The sequence below is a fragment of the Nilaparvata lugens genome, chromosome X, assembly GCF_014356525.2.
Source record: "Nilaparvata lugens isolate BPH chromosome X, ASM1435652v1, whole genome shotgun sequence".
Taxonomy (NCBI): domain Eukaryota; kingdom Metazoa; phylum Arthropoda; class Insecta; order Hemiptera; family Delphacidae; genus Nilaparvata; species Nilaparvata lugens.
The window spans coordinates 89,619,053-89,632,043 of NC_052518.1; the positions used below are offsets into that span (position 1 = coordinate 89,619,053).

The window sequence follows — 12,991 nt, forward strand, 5'->3', positions numbered from 1 at the left end:
TGTCAGCATTGGAATGAGGAACATTGATGTAATTCCTAGGGGATGTTAACAGTATGAATTGAATCTCTTCATCAAATTATAACTATTATCATGGAGGAAATATAGCATAAGAAGATATCCCATGATAAAAGGCGTTTATTAAGCAAATTTCACTGTAAACTCAAAAGCTGATAGTCCAAGATAGTACAGTAGTTCTTTCACGTTAAGCTATGTGACGCTGGTAGTCTCTCATACTGTGCTGTTCTTACACTGTCACACGGCTAAAATAGTAAAGAAACAGTAAAAAAAAAACAGCTCAAAATTTGGAACATGCCAATCTTCGACCTATACTATGCTATTATGTAGCCTTTAACATAGTGAATTGTTTTCCCTCTTTGCAATCAGAGTAAGGTACACATCAGGGTAGTTGATAGCATCTTTGGTTGATTATTCAGTCAGTCAGTCATGTACAATATTATTACTCTTAAATCGTAAATCCTGTAAATCGGAGTGTTTGCAAAAAATACTTGATGAGATTAAGTCAAAAATACGTGAAAATTGGTTACTCAACATTTGGGACTGTTCTTGGTTACAAAAGTTATTCTGACATTGGTGGACCCATTGCATTTATTTTCCTGAAAACCTATTTTGATAGTGCTATTTTGTTTGAAAAAGCTCAGCCAGGAACTCTCAAAACCAAAAGTTTCTGATTCGAAAAGTTTATTGCTTTTCCTGCCTGGAGATATAATATATTTTTTTCATGAAACTTTCACATCAGAGGTTCAAAATGCTTCAGATAATGAAGAAAGTGATGCTAATAGTTCTGATAATGAATAATGGGTTAATTAGGTTCAAATGTTCGTTTTTTTTTCTTTAAAAATACATTTTTCTATTAAAAGTTTCTTCCATATCAATAAATAAGAATGAAACATCTTAGTTGATCCACTTCGTTTGGAACATTCCCTAGAAAAATCACTTTGATGGAAGAAGGGCCTCTGTTTGTAATGTTTTTTATCCAATATTAAACAATAAGGAAGTGATTCTCAGTTATTGTAGCACAATCACCAGACAAATTAAACTTTGAAGATCCATTCAACTAGAATACTAACTGATACATAAGATAATAGTTACCTATAAATCACTTTGAAATCTTTGACAGCGTTTTTCTCTAATCATGGTTTTTGCACATTGTCCCTTCTTCCATCAAACTCCTCGATTATATTTCTACATTGTAAAAATCGTTCTGGCAACGTTGTGGAGCTAGAAAAGGAAAGCGCTATCTGCTTCGTTGAATGATAGACAAGTATGACAACAATGAAGCTAATTAAATACTGCCATCATAACGTGGACCTCACTATATGCATCATAACGTGGACCTACACATTCAGCATTGGCAGAATGGGAAGCAGTAATGTTATTTGTAAGGAATTGTAACATTTTTATGTAGATCTCACCATAGTTGTTTTACCTGCTGCCCAAAATTCGCAGTCGAACAAAGACTGTTGAATCATGATCAAATTCCACGAGAACCAATCAGGGAAGGCGTTTCTGAGATGAAGGCTTCTCTGATTGGATCTCGAGCCATTTAATGGGGATTAAAAATCAACAGACTTTTGTGCGCCCGGGTGAAAGAAGTACACATCAGAGTATATTGATAGAATATTGATAGCATATTGATTTGCATGGATATTGAACGTAGTTGTTTCCTTATCAATTTGGATAATTATATTTGTTCAATACTGAGGTCTGGTTTCAAAGATCAATCCTTAAGTACCTTTAAAGTTTGAATCTATAGATTTAATGGCCCATAAGATTCAATACGTGTCCCAGAGACCGAGCCTTAAAGTCAATAACTCACCATATGAAACAATTTTGATATCAGATTGCTCATCAACAGTGAAGAATTTCAGTTCTGTTGTCTCGATGACCTTTTGCTTATCAGGCAATGTGACAATGTCCACCTTGACTCCTTCCCTGTGGAATGCCCGAGCCACGTGCAACTCAGCCGTCAACACCATTACATTCATCACTGCATGGAAAATGTGTTTCTGCAACAAAGTGATACAATGAAAAATGGGCGCACTGAAGAAGCGTTAATGCTCAAGGAGTATCTTGGTTAGCGGATGGTTTGCTATAGTGAGGTCTACGTTATAATGGCAGTATTTGGTTGAATTATTGGTGTTGGTATCATTGTCTTCTATTCCACAAAGCAAATATCGCTATCCTTTTCTTAAATTCAAGTAAACGTGATTTCATGTTTTCAAAATCGCCCATTAAATTCAAAAGTTAAAAAAGCTTGAATTGAAGGAAATTTGACGTCAAGTTTTCAAAATCGCCCATCAATTCAAACGTTGAAAAGAGCTTGAATTCAAGGAAACAAATTGAAATTCATTTATTGCATGAAATAAATACACAGTAGAATATACATCACACTTTGTAGTACAATTTCAAATGAATCAAAATGTACAGTTATAGGTTGTAGTCAATAACACTTGAACAAAATAAGTATTTTACAATGTAACGTAGGCCTAATAATTATATTACACTTAACTGTGAAGAGAGAAAAAACATTCATCTCATCCACGAAGGTTTAAGCCTGTGTGTGGAGAGGAGTCTGTTCTTTATTTAGAAAATTAGTCCAGTCAATATAGACATAAAAAAGGGGGTGTGCTTACAATTTATATTGTAGTTCTGATATTTCAATATATTATTTGGATACATAAGAGAAGTCCTGGAGCAATTTCTTCATGCAAAATTTCCTTGTGCTAGATACAGGGTGGCCCAAAAACCTCGTATTTTCGGCTCATTTTCCAGTTTTCAGCTATTTCTGTCAAATCTCGTAATCAGACAGAAAAATTTGCTCCCACTTTTTTTTAGATTATAAGATTCTGGATAGAATCAGATCATTCAGAACTCTCTATCTCTAATGAGTACTGAGCTATGATTTTTCAAGAATGAGTGAAATTTGAAGAAAAAATCAATTTTGATGAATTTTAGATTTTTATCAACAATATCTTCCGATTGTTACCATTTAGATGTATAATTCGAAATCCCTCTAGGCTTATTTTTGTGCTCTAAAATCTGAGATCAGGAAGAGCGCTCTATCTTATATAGATTTCCAGGTACACCTGACAACATTGCTCCTTGTATTGTGATAACACCTAATTTTCAGCTTCAACCTTCATCATCAACTACATTGTCCTCACATTGATATTTTGCACAATGACATAAGTTGACGAGTTTATGTTCTATGTGATCACCCGTTAGATGCACTTCATTTCAGTATTTCCTAGTGAAGAGGGGCGCTTAAGGACACATCAAGGATCAAAATTTAAAACACTTATAACTTTCGACACAATGCTTAGATTTCATCGTACTACACTTCATTGTTCAAGGCTCTTTAAGGCGGTCCAAAATCATGCATCATAAGTCAAATTCGGTCGGACAATGGAAAATTTATTGTTCAGTGGACTTAAGTCCATATTCCAATACATAAAAAATGGCCAATTTCTATATTCAAAGCTATGTATCTCGGTAACCCCTAATTATAAAAAACATAACTTGATCTTGAAATGTACAATAGAATTTTCTCTTTCATCTGCTGTGAACGATTTATAAAAAAATATGTTCGTAAAGTGAGATTTGATTGTTGAAAAAAATCCGGAAATTATAGATATTTTTCTCATATTAACGATTTTGGCAGTTCTATGAAAGGGAAAAGTGATTCAAGATGGATTTTAGGCAACTGAGCTCGTAAAGGATGAATTTATCCACAATCTGGAATCGATCGTGAGTTTCTTTGATGTATCAGACTCGTTTTAGAAACTTTTGATCAACAGTAAAATCACGAAAAAAATTTAAAAACTGAAATCGTCATTTTTAAAATCTTCTGTAACTTTTGAATCGTATTGGAATCGGAAGTATTATTCATTGCAGATGAAAGATTAACTTCTATTGTACTTTTCAAGATCAAGTTATGATTTTTATAATAAGGAGTTACCGAGATACATAGCTTTGAATATAGAAATTGGCCATTTTGTGTGTATTGGAATGGGCTTAAGTACACTGAAAAATAAATTTTCCATTCTTCGACCGAATTTGACTTATGATACATGATTTTGAACCGCCTTGACGAGCCGAGAAGAATGAGGTGTAGTACGATGGAATCAGAGCACTTTGTCGAAAGTTATAAGGGTTTGAAATTTTGATCCTTGAGGTGTCATTAAGCGCGCCTTTCCACTAGGAAATACTGAAATGAAGTGTATCTAACGGATGATTCTCGTAGAAAATAATCTCATGAACTCATATCATTGATGATGATAGTTGAAGCTGAAAATTAGGTGTTTTTCACAATACAATGAGCATTTTTGTCAGGTGTACCAGGAAATCTATTTGAGATAGAGCGCTCTCCCTGATCTCAGATTGTAGAACACAATAATACGCCTAGAGGGATTTTGAATTATACATCTAAATGGTTACAATCGGAAGATATTGTTGATCAAAAACTAAAATTCAACAAAATTGATTTTTTCTTCAAATTTTAATCATTTTTGAAAAATCATTACTGACTACTCATTGGAGATAGAGAGTTTCGAATGATTTTATTTTATCCAGAATTCTATAATCTAGAAAAAAGACGAGAGTAAATTTTTCTGTCGGATAATGAGATTTTACAGAAATAGCTGAAAACTGGAAAATGAGCCGAAAATACGAGGTTTTTGGGCCATTATGTATCTAGCACAAGGAAATTATGCATGAAGAAATTGGTTCTGTACTTCTCTTATGTACCCAAATAATATATTAAAAAATCAGAACTACAATATAAATTGCATGCACCAATGACTGGACTAAATATATTTTTGTAGTTTGAGAAGGATAAGAGTAATTCTCGAATACTGCATTATTGAATGATAATTCAGTTAATCATTTTCTAAAATTACTAAGATGATGATACACCTCGAAAGCATTGATGCAACCCAATAGAGAACCTGTCACTGGAGACAAGCTATAAACAATAAAATACTTGAGCGTTAAACACATTATATAGCCTTATTTAGCTAATAAATCTTCATTTTATAACTATTATTTATAATGTAAAGGATATAATTGCGTTATCATATCTAATTAAATTAATTTTTGTATCTTGGTTTAAGTGCAGTAGCATATACTTATTTATTTTTTGTAAAGCTTTTTTGTATTTTGTTTTTTGCAAATAAAATTCATTCATTCAATTCATTCAATATTCAATAAAAAAAATAATAAAATGCTTTACTTACCGTGTCCCTCGTACAATTCCACAGTTTTTGAGACCGTTTGTAGAAGTGACTATCGAAGTCTTCCTTTATCGCAGCCCACTGCATTTGTCTCACACTTGTAGCTGGTACTGTAGTAGTGGTAGGTAGAGATGTTGAACTTGTTTGCGAGTTTGCTGGTTCCGCTTGAGGTGCTGGCGCGTCTAGAAAATTGGTGAACATCTTTGTCGCATAGATATTCTTCAGTTGATGGTCCGCAATTTCTTTGCAAATGCTGTAATAATGTCAATAACAATCACCAAACTGGCTTCAAACTATCAGCATTCTTTTGATGGGGAAGCGTTGACGCTATTTATGAGGAGAGCTGACTGTTCAAAATGAATTACTCATGTACAGTAATTTTAAGCCAGTTAGTTACACACTCATGAAATTTGGATGTCCGATTTTTTGACGACCTTATGAAATCTACCAGATTAAACGGAACTTGGCGAACACATCATTTTTTGCCAACTTATGTTTAATCCAAAAGTATTTAAAAGGACGGCTAGAAATCGTATGTCCAAAAGTCGATATGTACACCTATACTTATTCAAACATGTGACAATATCTTTCATCTTTTTCGATAGGGCTAATTGAATGTTTTATAATAGAGAATAGATAACAAGAGCGTAATATTTTTTTTATAGTTTCATTACAAAGAGTTACTATAGTCAACCGCACAATGAACTATATTTATTTCAAACTTGCACTATATAGGTTAAGTTATATTATAACCTATTTAGTGCCGTTTGCACTGTGCAAATTTAAAATAAGATTCATATCAAGTCTCGCTCATAATAGTGTAGTTCATTCTGACTTCAAGACACACATTGTTGTCCACAGCCAATTATGAATGAGAATTAATTAATATTTTCATAATACATCTGACAAATTAGCGATAATTTTTACATTGCACTATTTTACTTACATATCCATCATTACAAAAGCAAATAACCTAAAACTCATACCCCATGTATCATCAAATAAAAGAGTAATCCTATGCTATTCCATTCTCCATTCATGTATGTTGATAATAGAATAGCTGTTTATGCATTAAGAGCGTAAAACGCAACTTCATTGCCTATAAGCAGTAGTGGAGCGCGATAATTTTGCTAGAGCAATAAAAAAGTTTTATGCTTGAATTACAAACAAATTGTTTTCTACAACTGCACTATGAGACTACAAAACAATAAATACAAGTTTATGAACCTTAGCCATCTTGGAACTTGGATGATAATATCATGACTATAGTGAGGTGCACGCTATAATGGCGGTATTTGATCAGCATTGGTGTTTCTAACCTTGTCCAGCATTAGACAAAGGAGGTAGTGCGTTCTTTTTCTAGCTCCGCAACGTTGCCAGATCGTTTCTTACAAAGTGTAAACATAATAAATTACCAAATATTTTATCTTAATCATGAAAATGTATCATTATATAATTGGAGAATATATTCTCTTGATAAATAGTAGAGGGGATTAGACACTTCAAGGAAGCTTTTTTGCGCAATCACCCACCTCCCCCCTCCCCCACCCCCCTGAAACTCCCCCTCCCCCCTCCCCCCTCTCACTCTCCCTCTCCCTCTCTCTCTTATCTTATCATATCTTATCTTATTTTATCTTATCTAATCTAATCTAATCTCTTCCCCTCCGCCAGTGATGACGAGGGGGATGAAGAGAGAGAGTGATCTCTCTCTCTCAGTGAGGGAAAAAATAATTTCCCTTTGAGGGAAAAATTCTCTACTGTCAAATTAAAGTGAATGCATATTTCTACATCTAATGCTATACTGACAGATTGAAGTGAATGCTAGATGAGGGAAAAAAATCCCTTTTGCTATACTGTACTAGTGAATCCTTTTTGCTATACTGTCAAATTAAAGTGAATCTGTATTCTCTACTGTCAAATTAAAGTGAATGCATATTTCTACATCTAATGCCTTATAATAATGGTTTGCTTTGCACCTGACTAGGTGCAATTGAGAATTCAATTGAGAATTCATTGAAACTTGTGCAATCAAAATTCTCACTCATTTTTGATCTTATTAGCTTGAGCGATTAGAGCCAAGTGTGTGTGCTCAATGAAAGTACATCGCGTGCTACGATGCCCACTTTCCTTATCAATATGTTGATGATATTAATTTAATGGATAAGAACGCGTGCTATGTGGGCTTTCCTTATCATGATGGTGATGTCAAACACTTAATGCCAGTCTCAAGAGAGAGAGAGAGAGAGAGAGAGAGCAGGATACGCCCCCTCGCTTCTCACAAGTAGCAGACAGAGATTGCCAGATGACATGGGCCCATGCGTTATCTCCTATTCTCACTTACTCGCACCATATTTCTAAATTCCTTTTTGCTATTACGAAAGCCATGTGAAAGAGAAATCAGACAAGTAACTGAGTTCCTTTTTAATCCCGCCTCCCTATACTGCCAGTTAAAGTGAATCCATATTTCTACATCTTTATACTGAGTGAATGCATATTACTACATCTAATAACTTGTACTGTAAAATTAAATTGATTGCAAATTAATACAATTGGTTTGCTTTCCGCCCGACAGTTAAGAAAAATTTCAAATTTAATTTATTCATTTAATGAGAATTCATTGAAACTTGTGCAATCAAAATAACCAGTCATTTTTTCGTCTTATCAGCTCGAACGATTAGAACCAAATGACACACCTCCTGCAATTAACTTAATGGAATTCGACGCATGCTACACTTTCCTTATCTAATGATGATACGTAGTGAAATCCAGCGCACGCGTCAAGGTTATAGAGAGAGAGAAATTGTGATACGCCTCCTATGTGTTTCTCTCTCACACAAGCAGCAGACTGACTTGCACCCAAGTTGAGCCCCTGGCACGTTGCCATATCTACCGCTTTTCCTCTATTGCGAAAGCCATGACAAAACTCAGTGAAGTAACTGAGTTCCTTTTTAATCCGCCATTCATATACTGTACTAGTGAAACCATATGCTTCTCTCCATGCAGCAATCTCTGCGTTGAAGAGTGAAGGAGAGAACACTCAGCTCTCGACTGTTCTCCCCTTTGATCGGCTGTACGCTACTGCCAGTTAAAGTGAAACCATCATCTTGTTCTTGCAGCTATGCGTTACAATGGTTACTGCTCTTTATAAATTTTATGTTTTCGACAATCAATCACGGTCGTCTAGACTGAAACAACATATCGTTCACTCTCTCTCACACAACTGTTTACAAGATTTTATGTTTTTGGTCCCCAATATAAAGTCTTTATATTTGACTAAATCCATTTTTTCTGTAATAATTTGCACTACCTGATTTTCGGAAAGGTTATGTTGTTTGGCCTCAATCCAGTTCATGTGAAAACTTACCTGGGCATATTTGGATACAATGTCGAGTGCGATTCTGTGAATGAATAAATTTAGATACTCAATGAATGGAGCCAAACATTGCAGTCTCATGACAGTACCCTCTTCCGAATTTTTAATTGCCTCAGCTATTTCATCACGAACGCTTTTCACAGCGACTCCCATCTCGTTTTTCTTAATAAAATCTCCTATATCATTTTTAGTTGCATACTTTTCTGCAATTTGCTTGATTAGAATAGCAATAGCATCTTTTGTAATGAACTGTTCAATACCTTCCATAATATTAGCTTTTATTGCACTCGCCATTTCAGATAATCGTTTTTCAAACTCTTCCTTTGTTAATGAAGAACTAATCAATTTCTGCAAAGCAGATTCTAAATATTGCTTATCAATTCCCGATGGCTGTGTTTCATTTACTTTAGTAAAAATTTCTGTACTAAGTTGTTTTAATTTAGTATTGAGATAGTTTCTGTCCAGCACCTCCAAATTCTTAATTTTATCTGATACGGCTTTCAATTTCTCATCTAAATAAGCTTTATCAACTTTATCGTTGTTAATACTGAGCAACTGAGATGAAAAGCTGTCTGTTAAAGTTTTCACTTCTCCTAATGCACTCTCTAGAGTTTGAGTTCTCTCTGCAATAGCTTTATTGATATCAGCACTGAAATTTTGTAATGTACTTAGAATATGTTCTCTTTCAATTATGCTCACTCCAATATTCTTTGTATTTTCCGAAACGAGTTTGGTTATTTGCGAATCTAAATAAAATTTCACAGCTTCGCTGATTCCTTGTTGATTTATCGATTCGATTATCTTCTGTGTTATCGAGTCAATATCACATGTAAGATTAGCAAGAGCTCCGCTAGCACTACCCGTATCAATTCGTCTGAATCGATGTAGAGTCATCGTAACACTAAACAATTAATTTTGCTTCTTTTAGCTCTTCAATTATAGACGCAATTTCCACATCATGCCCACTGTTCCCACTAGCTTTTGAGGAATAGAGTAAATTTAATCTTTCCACTAATTCGTCAAAATTATCAAAGTATTGATAAATTCTATCATGAGAATTATTTTTTGCAAATTTCGAAAAACCCCAACCCTTCTTTTTACTAATTTTTTTACTGGGAAATAACTTTTGAATCATTTGCGATTTAATTCCCTGATTTCGTTTAACATAGCCTCTTCGATCTAAATGTATGCCTGTAAGTGTTAAGATTTTTTTATACTTATCCAGATCTCTCTGATTATAAAGATTTGAGTTTGGTCTCGCACTGAATAATAACTCAAGTAGACCATGTGTTAAATGGAATCTTTCATTATTAATATCTATATAACCGTTATTGAATATTACTTTCTGATTTCCAATATAATACACGTCATCTTTAGAATTATATGAAATTCCATAACTGATTGAATTATTCAATTTTTCTGCATGAAACGTTTTTAGATATTGTGACAGCACATCATTGTTTCTGCTAGAACCAAGTAAACTGTTTTCAAATTTAGTCGAGCTTAAAAAATTGTCTGTTGAACTCTCATGACTCTTTTCATCCCCCTCCTTATTATCATCAATTTCCATACTCTCTTGTTCCTCTTTTACTTCTTCCTTTTTAGGTGTAAAATCATGATTAGAGTGCAAACTAGATTTGGTTTTTCCCAATTCAATTATAGGTTCTATTAATGGCGAAAGAGATTTCCTATTGAATTCCTCCGTTCGTTTTTCAAAATTAATCAGTATCATATTTGCATTATCTCTAGTGAAATGTTTCTGTGTAGCTCCATAACTCTGAATTAAATATGCAGTGTCAATATTTCGATGTCGTCCATAGTAAAATATTCTCTTATCTGTGGGACATTACTCAGTTGCAAGTCATCAAAAATTACCAAGCTATATTCAGGGATACGGTTTGGATGGGGAATTTGGCTCACATCATCTTTCATGTGAAATCCGATATTTTTCAAACCTGCAAATACCTTGCTGAGAAAAACATATTTTGGTTGATATAAACTTTTGCTAAATAAGTAAATGTGCTTAAATTTTAAACCATTTTCAGCAAATACTAAATTAAATAAGAGATTTGTTTTTCCCCCAGCACTGGGTGATATAATTAACATTCTTGCATTGTGAGGTAGTAGCTCTCCATTTTTACAAAATGCAGGCTTTTCTTTATTTGTAATTAATTTATCAAAGTTAACAATTGGTAATTGACTCATGATTACAAACGTACAGAACGTGATCTGATAAGGTACTGAAAATTTTTACAATAGTTAGAACAATGCCGTCAGAGCAATGACTGAGCGCATGTTGGCGCTACATGTATAGAGAGGCGTTTCCCAGAGATTGGAATGCAGGCAACACTCTCCACCTCCTCTCCTCATCATCATCATCATCAGACAGATTATGGATGTTCAAAAGATTCTTATATTACGAAATGAGAACCAATGTTTGATGAGGAGCTATTATATTTTCAACGAATGTACATCATGATATTTACAATAAATGTACATGTTATTTACAATAGATTATTTACAATAAATGTACATGTTATTTACAAAAGATTATTTACAATAAATGTACATTTTATTTACAATTGATTACAAAAGATTATTTTTCATCTAATAATTGATCTTTACTAATATAACTAGGCATTGAAAACCCAATCCATTTCACTAACAATCCTTTTTTATCACGTTTTAATATTTTTTCAATCAAATACACTTGTCTCTCCGTTTCGTTTAATTGTGTTTTTTTAATTTCTTCTGCATAAAACCTACCACTAATTACTTCTCCGTTTAGATCTCTCAGTGAGTAGGTTATAGGTTTAGAAGGAAATATAGAATGAATTAGAAAATACTCTGCGCTCCAGTTTATGTTATAAGATTTATCGAAAAGAACCCTTTTCTTCGAGATTCGTACAACATCTCCTAGCTTAAATTTCGGTTTTGAATTTTTCAATTTATATCGTCTATTGAATGCAGAATTCAAAGACATTAAAACATGATTACGATCTTTTTTCCCCACATCTTTAGGTTTCATTCTTATGGATGAATGCATTGTTGCATTATAATCACGAACTAAACTGTCTAGTTGTGATATCCAGTTTTTGGTTCCATGTTCAGTTAAATATCTATAAATTTTTGCTTTAAGTGTTCTATTAAACCTTTCAACTATGCAGGCTTTCTTATCGGTAAGAACATGATAATGTTTAATACTATATCTATCTAATAACGCTTTAACTTTTGAATTAAAGAATTCTGTTCCCTGATCTGTTTGGAACAGCTTAACTCCCTTATTTTTAGAAATAATTGGCTCGAGAGCGTTAAATACAGATTGGCTTGCCTTGTCTTTTAATGGTACACAATATGCAAATTTTGAAAAACAATCAATAACAGCTAAGATATATTTGTAACCCTTATTAAAACGCGATAAACTCGTCATCTCAATAAGGTCGGCTTGAAGCAAGTCTTTTCCACTTTTCAACTCATATTTGCGAGTGGGATAGTTCACACGCAGCACGCTATGAAGCTCTAAAGCTAGCTTAGATCTAATAATATTCATGATATTTACAACAGTCAAATTAGTGGTTTTGGATGATTGTCACGGGACATACTGAGCAATTGTTAGTATGAAGACTTCCTTACTACTGTTCAATCAATTTTATATGTGTACATACTTAATCAGACCAAACTGGCTTCATATATTATTCTAACTTACACATAGCTTTACAACTAGAGTAGCTTGGTTTAATTCAATAAATCAACATAGAATGAGAAACATTATACAGCATTTATTTTTTGTCAATAGTTATAATAATTTTGCATTTATTCGTAACTTACAACTAATACATTTATTCCTTAAACCTCTACAAGTATTACAATTAATTTTCACATTCAAAGCTTTTAGTATTTTAAGTTATAGTTTGTACAACATTGCTGATTCGCCACACATTTTCATAATTTCAAATGTAAATCTTACACTATCAATGTTTTTATCTGTTAACCTATCATCAATGAAATAATACATTTGAATATTCAACCAACCTAATGAATTACAATAGCAAAATTCAGGAATTTCCTTTAATTCACATCTTCGATGTCTATCAACTATATTCTTATTTATAATATAACATACGCTTATATGTTCTGACTTCTGTTCTTCACTTTTACCAGGTTTTATAAATGTTAAATATTCCTCAAACGTTAGTCCTTCTTTTCCGAAATTATTCAATTCTAATATTGTTTTGTCAATAAGTTCGAAATAACAACATCTATATTTTTCATCGATTTTATTTGAAAAATAGTTCTTATCAAATGAAATTGAATCCATCTCCAATCTGAAATTAAACATAATATGCTATCAATCTTGTTCTAGCCC

General features: G+C 33.2%; 1 protein-coding gene across 2 annotated transcripts in view; it reads right to left on the reverse strand.

The window, feature by feature from the left end:
• Nucleotides 1–1,137: 1,137 nt before the first annotated feature.
• Nucleotides 1,138–12,991, reverse strand: part of LOC111049369 — a 91,523-nt gene continuing 79,669 nt past the window's right edge. For both annotated transcript variants that reach the window (XM_039442635.1, XM_039442634.1), the window contains 3 exons: nt 5,256–5,505; nt 1,838–2,027; nt 1,138–1,239 (listed from right to left, as the gene is read on the reverse strand). In XM_039442635.1, the coding sequence (XP_039298569.1) occupies nt 1,196–1,239; nt 1,838–2,027; nt 5,256–5,505 (484 nt within the window). In that variant the 3' untranslated portion in view covers nt 1,138–1,195. The remainder of the gene's footprint in view (nt 1,240–1,837; nt 2,028–5,255; nt 5,506–12,991) is intronic.